General features: G+C 40.5%; 1 protein-coding gene across 1 annotated transcript in view; it reads right to left on the bottom strand.

The window, feature by feature from the left end:
* Positions 1–6,270: 6,270 nt before the first annotated feature.
* Positions 6,271–6,411, bottom strand: part of LOC104967988 (hepatitis A virus cellular receptor 1 homolog) — a 1,856-nt gene continuing 1,715 nt past the window's right edge. The window contains exon 6 of the mRNA XM_010797531.1: positions 6,271–6,291. Coding sequence (XP_010795833.1) covers positions 6,271–6,291 — 21 coding nt within the window. The remainder of the gene's footprint in view (positions 6,292–6,411) is intronic.

Here is a 6,411-nt window from a genome sequence, read left to right as displayed (position 1 = left end):
GGTTGTGATACCAAATAAAAAATAAGTGTCCGTTCATTTTACAACAGCGTCATTTTCCAGGTTCTATCGAGGACCACGTTATGTTACAAGGGAACGTCACAAATGATAATTCAGACTACCAAAGAGATAAATTATAACCGACGACGGAATTACAACATACAACGTAAGTACAATGACGGACATCTACACAAAGGCTCGGCGAGGCTAGCTAATGTTCCGCTCTCAGATGTTGCTCTCTACACTGCAGTATGAAATGTGATCTGCCTAGGAAACTGATCGGTATTGGGCCCCTTGATGGAGACTGCATGCCGGAAACACTACGAGCCTGAGGTGCCCTACGCGAGGCCAGAGACGAGAGCGAGGACGAGCCCCAGACGAGCAGTCGAAGGACACGTACTCCTACCGTGAGCAAACTGGGTTGTCCGCCCCGGAAATGTCATCTAATTGTAATGTTTGTAAGAGATAGTGTCCCGCGTATTTATCACTTCATTTACAAACAAACTACCGTCAATGTTGACTCTAAGAATTACACAATCATGAGAATAATGTAGACAACTTCCACAAACGTAAGTAGTCTACCTTTTACAGCTGGTTGTTGAATAGCATAAAGAATATCCGATACGTCCCCGTACGTTCGCTCGTTTGTGTGTGTTGCTTGTTGTTGTGTATCACTTGTATTCTTAATTCTTAGACTTTAAACATATGTTATATTTATAACACGACGACCAAGTAGAGATATAAGAAGTCAGATCCTTACGTGGTCTGCCCTATCTAGATTCTGGACGTTTTTGAGCTTTACGGAGATCTCCCTCTGGGGTTTGGGAAGCCAAACGTAAAACAGGCGTGCGTAAAAAGTCCTGTTAGAGTAACCCGAGTCCCGGTACAGTGTTGTCATTCTTCTTTGAACACCAACAAGACTGCTAACACCCTATTTCAACAATCACACTCCCTGTAATTGACATAATTAATAGATAGTTTAGCTTCTCACCATCATTTGCTGTGGCCGACTGATGTTAACGATCGTAACTGAAAGGCTGCTTGCCAAACGTAAACATTTAGCCACGTGACATTCAGCCAAACTCTCGCGAGAGTTTTACACAAGACGGATCCTTTCTAGCCATAACCGAGTTCCCGTTGGCCGGCAAAATCTAAATCTCTTCGGTCACAATAATTTCCCTTTAGCACAATACCGCTTCAGTTGCACCACTTATGTGACAGACAAGAATAGTCAATTCTAATGTCTAACACTTAATGTGGAGAAAGAGATGTCCTGTATGGGTTGATTGTGCGTTGATCTGTTGGATAATGCATAATGCTGCGCTATACTTTGTGGCCTCACCCAGTTGCATAGCGACACTTATTGTTTAGGTGTCTTTTAATAAGCAGGTAGTCATATCATTAGCTAGAACTAGCTGGATCTGATCGATATGGACATAAACGCGAGTGAAGTCTAATCTGACGGGAGAGAGAGATCAGCTGCTGCTGACGAGTCGACACGCAGTTCTGCATGATCACATGCAGCGGTGAGCGGACAAAACACACACCTCAGGTTAGAATATCACACGTAGCTATTTTAATTACTGTACCTCTCAAACTACCGTAACTAGTTATAGATATGTTTAGTTTTACTGTCGGGTCACTCATTACTGGATCCGCGAGCTGCATGATACTGGCATAATAGATTGCCCGATCGGGCAACCAGCAGGTGAGGCTTCATTGCCCGAGCTAAATACTAGATGGCCCCGGGCCATCGGGCAGCCCTTAATGTCGAGCCCTGAACAACCAACATAATTATTATTTGGATAATAACGGGGGAGAAATGAGCGGAAGCGCTTCCTTTTCCTCTCTTCCCCTCTCTCTCGCTCTCTCTCCTGACAGCCCGTCAGCATCCGTCTCATGCAGCTCACTGATTCAGTAATGAGTGACCCCACAGTGAAGAATAAACATATTTATAACTAGTTTAGCTAGGCAGAGGTAGATAACATAGCTAAGTGTGTTAGGTCTAACTCTTATTGTGTGTTTTTCTCCGTTCACCGGTCCGTCACAACGGGTGGAGCTGCAGGATTTCTGCTTCATCAGTTGCATACCGCTATTTTACTGTCTTTTTTGGCGGCCGATCGATCGGAGCATCCCTATTAGGAAGGATATAATACTGTATGCCATTTAACACTTGTGTCTTTCCCTTTCTGACATTAATGTGCTACTGTTTAGCTATAATGGAGAGGAAAGTCAAGTGTTTCATGGTGCGCAGCAGAGCCTCAGAAAAATTGCCGGTCACAAAAAGTAAAACATGATTTAATGATACTTGAAATACAAATCTGATAATCCGGGTGAGTTTCGATGTTTATTGTGATTGGCAACACTTGAATAACTAATTTACATCATTCATATTTATATTAAAATATTCTTAAAGTGTGTTGCCCAGAGGTGACAGCAAAGGCCTCCATAAAGGAGATTCATATTAGACCATACTCTCCCATCAAGTTAAGAATCTTGAGCAGTAACTCTTGTGTTGACAGCTTTTAAAACTGCTTCCACTTGAATTTGAACTCTGACTTCTTGAGAGTCTTAGAGGAAGTGTTTCACATGGCTGATGCATAAATCTATTGGACCAGTCCTCCATTTCATCAAACTTATGATTGACTGTGAGTTAAAAAAGTTAGGAGCAGTGTTTTCTCTGGTCGTTTATGTATTGGGTAATGAAGCTTTCTTCGCACTATAATCTTTATTTGTTTCAAGTAAAACAACAATTCTCTTGATTACGATGTATGCCTGTGGCTAGAGTTTAAGGTGGTTCTGTATATGGCTCCATTGTTGATGAGCACTTCTATTTTAACACATCACTTAAAAACACGTGGAGATGTCTGAACCAAACGCAGTGTAGCTCGATTTACAAGCTTCTTTACAGTATATATAGTAATGTATCCACTTGTGTCTTTGGGTCTATTATATTTCTATTATCTTTTCAATGTTTAGTCGTATCTAGCCATGCCGATGGCACCACCGAAAAAAACAACAACGTTCAAATCCATCATTGTATTGGAGGGAAAGCATCCATCTAGAAACAGAAATAGTGGACTGTATGTGCGTTGCTGGATACTAGAGGTGAGAACCTTTGTTTTTAAGGGGCCCTATTATGCCTTTATGGCGTTTCTCTTTGCTGAAATGTGTTTTTGTACATGTAAATGCTCTGCAAAGGCTAAAATCCAAAAGTTCCCTGCCAACTATTAGATTTTTTTCATTTTTACCTAATTATTTTCCTGTGTTTCGGACATTTTAGGCCCTTTGACAAAGTATTTGGGCCCCACCTTCCCTCAGCCAATAAGCAGGGTGTACAGCCTGTCCTCACTTTGTCATGCCCCTCGGCCCCTGAATACAAAGCGGTGAAGAACGGGCTGTTACATTGCTGTGTTTTATCTTCGCCGTTTTTCTGCCTTTCTCTCTCCTCAGCTGTGTACAGAGCGGTTGCTGTGTGCTGCTGTCGGCATGTCGTTCTGGCCGAGCCGAGCCATGCTCTCATGCAGAGCTGACCGGCCACAGCAGGATGAAGCATGTGCTGTAAATGCATTCATTCAAAATCTGGCATTTTCTCACAGGTTTGTGTTTGTGTGGGTATTTGTGCAATGTGCATATGTAACTGGCATGAAACAATCAGACAATAAAGTTTTATTTCTCAGATGTATTGCTTTGTTCTTGCTAACGACAATTCACACTCAAGCTCGCTCAACCACCGCTGCTCTCTCTCTCTCGTCCCTTGAGCCCTGGAGGAGGGGCCAACTTTGAGTGCTGTGTGTTTACAAACAACAACTGACAAAGCCATATAGTCCACCGTCAAGATTGGATTTCCTACACTGTTGAGGCCAAGGCTATTCCATTTAATCTTAGAGAAGGGCTGACTCCTAGTGACATTGGATTGCAGCAAATCGGTCCCTTGGCGTGTGTAAAATATATTTGGCTAATAAAGGGATCCTATATTATTATTATTAGATGAGAAAAAATACAGTACTCTACATAGCATCTCTGTGGCAAATTAGCAGGTTATGTTAGTGAACAGCTAAGGCAGTGGTTCCCAACCTTTTTCAGTCAGGCCCCACTTGTGTAATTGGAAACATTTTCGAGCCCCCCCCTAACCCGGTTCCCACCGAGATTGGTAGAATTAATTGTATATAGTCGTACAAACATTACATTTTCTCTGCTAATAATAACAAGACAAAAAGATCCAACTATACTATATATATTTTATATTTTATTATGGATTGAACATGAACAAAAGTGCTTGTATTGGCAGATGATCCTGTGCCACTGTGAAATAATGAGGCCTAATTGAAACAAATACAAACACTGCTTATCAATCCGGTTCTTTAACAGTATTTTTTTATTTTGTAGGGGAAAAACTAAACAAATTACAAACATAATTCACATTGATTTATGTTATGTATGGTGTGGATTATGGGCTGCTAGCACACAACATACCTGCAGTGGTGGTAAGTAGATTTACTCAAGTACTGTACTTGTATTTCCACTTTTTCTTCTTTTTAATTCTGCTCCTCTACAGTCCAGAGGTAAATGGTTTTCTTGACTCCACTGCATGCATTTAATATCTTTAGTTACTTTACAGATGTGGATGAATGATCTTAAATCAGACTTTAGTTACACCTGGAGTAAATTCACAAGCTACCCTGCAGTATACTACTTTTACTTAAGTACTTGATCTGAGTATTTCTCCCACCTTACTTGTAATTGGGGCAACAGAACTCTGAGTTAAGGAAGTTTAAAATGGTGCATTTCTCCGTATGAATAGGATGCTTTTTGGCCAGCTGGTGGACAGATTGCTCGTGTTTCTGCAAAAATATTTATGGCAACATCGAGCTCTGTAGATTAGATTTTTACACTTTTGAACGCTATGGTCTATGGTCTCCAGTGGTGTAGTGGGGATTTTTTTTACTGGGTGGACGCTATTTTAATTAGGTCATCCCAAACAATGCCACAAGTGCACACAAAACGGGCAGACAGGTCTACAGAAACTACCGGTATGCTTAGTCGTTTTTATTTTGTATTATGATTACTGTGAAATGCATTATGTTTTCGTCATTATTACAACAATACACACTTGCAACTGATAACACTGGCAATGATTTTATATTTATATGACTATTAAAAAAAAAAAATCATGCTTCAAAAAAGTGGGGGCTCAAAATAAGTGGGGGAACGACGATCCCTGATGGTCTCAACCGGCGGATCTCTGTGTGCACGGCGTTGCAGCAGTGCAGCGAGTCTGTGAGGCCCCGCCCCCCACACAGGAGCGAGGAAGAGAGATCTCCCCACTGGTAGAGAACATATTTGTATTATTATTTATTTAAATATAAAATCTATATAAATAACATCTATACAAAGTTTAGGCCAGTTTTCCAAACTCGGTATAGTAACATGATGATATTCGAAGGAACAAATTGTCTTGACACCTAAAGCAGGGGGAATTTGATGTTAAGTTTAAAAATCCAGGCTGTTTTTCAAGAAGTGCTTTGTATGCAAATGCTGTGCCTTTCTTTTCTCTCAAACAATAAACGATGATGCATTCTACAGCCACGTCCAGGTATAAACCTAAGGGCCATATGATGGACTAGAGTGCATACAGTGCAGTAAATTACATTGCCGTTTAATTTACTGCTCTTTATTGCTTGGACAGCTTTAGTTTGTAGTAAGTGCGCAAATTCATATTATTAATAGTAAGAAAAATCAACAGGTATTAGATTACTAACCCAGTAGAATATGAAGCCGGTAAAAGTGTGCCTGATGTTCACCAGCCATACATTAAAGTGATGGTTACACATTAATCGACTGTATTTATAAGCAGCATTATGGGATGAAGACTGAGGAGATCGCAGTGTGTGACCTTAGTCCGGTAGATAAGTATCGATGAACCGCTACATATACTCATTCCTACTTAAGATCATAAAGCTTCTCAACCCTCCCATGTAATGGAATATGGATTTAATGGCCATGTTGTTCATTAGGTTGCCCTTGTAGTTATTAACATTTACCCATTCTTGTTTTTTTCTTAAATGTTGTTACTATTATAACAAATATGGCTCAGGTGGCTTTGCCGAAGATACTACAGAAGAGATGGTTTTGTGTTCCTTTTCTTTTAGATTTTGTTATTTGTAAAATCCCCAAATATGTGATCTGTAAGTCAGAGTCTCAGCAGCACACACTTCTCACAGGCTAAAAACAGAAAGTGGTCTATTTATTTACTCGACTGGAATGTGTTTTTCATGTCTGCAGCTTGTAATCCTGTAAAAAAAACAACAACAGTCAAACATCTCAGTTTGTTCATACTGCAGGCCCTTGTGTTGTGGCTGTCATGTTGCACAAGGACAAGATAATGATGTATGTGCAAATGAAACATGCCCC

The sequence above is a fragment of the Notothenia coriiceps genome, unplaced genomic scaffold, assembly GCF_000735185.1.
Source record: "Notothenia coriiceps isolate Sejong01 unplaced genomic scaffold, NC01 NC01_scaffold00002500, whole genome shotgun sequence".
In the NCBI taxonomy this organism is placed as follows: Eukaryota; Metazoa; Chordata; class Actinopteri; order Perciformes; family Nototheniidae; genus Notothenia; species Notothenia coriiceps.
This window is presented reverse-complemented; position numbering and strand designations above follow the sequence as displayed.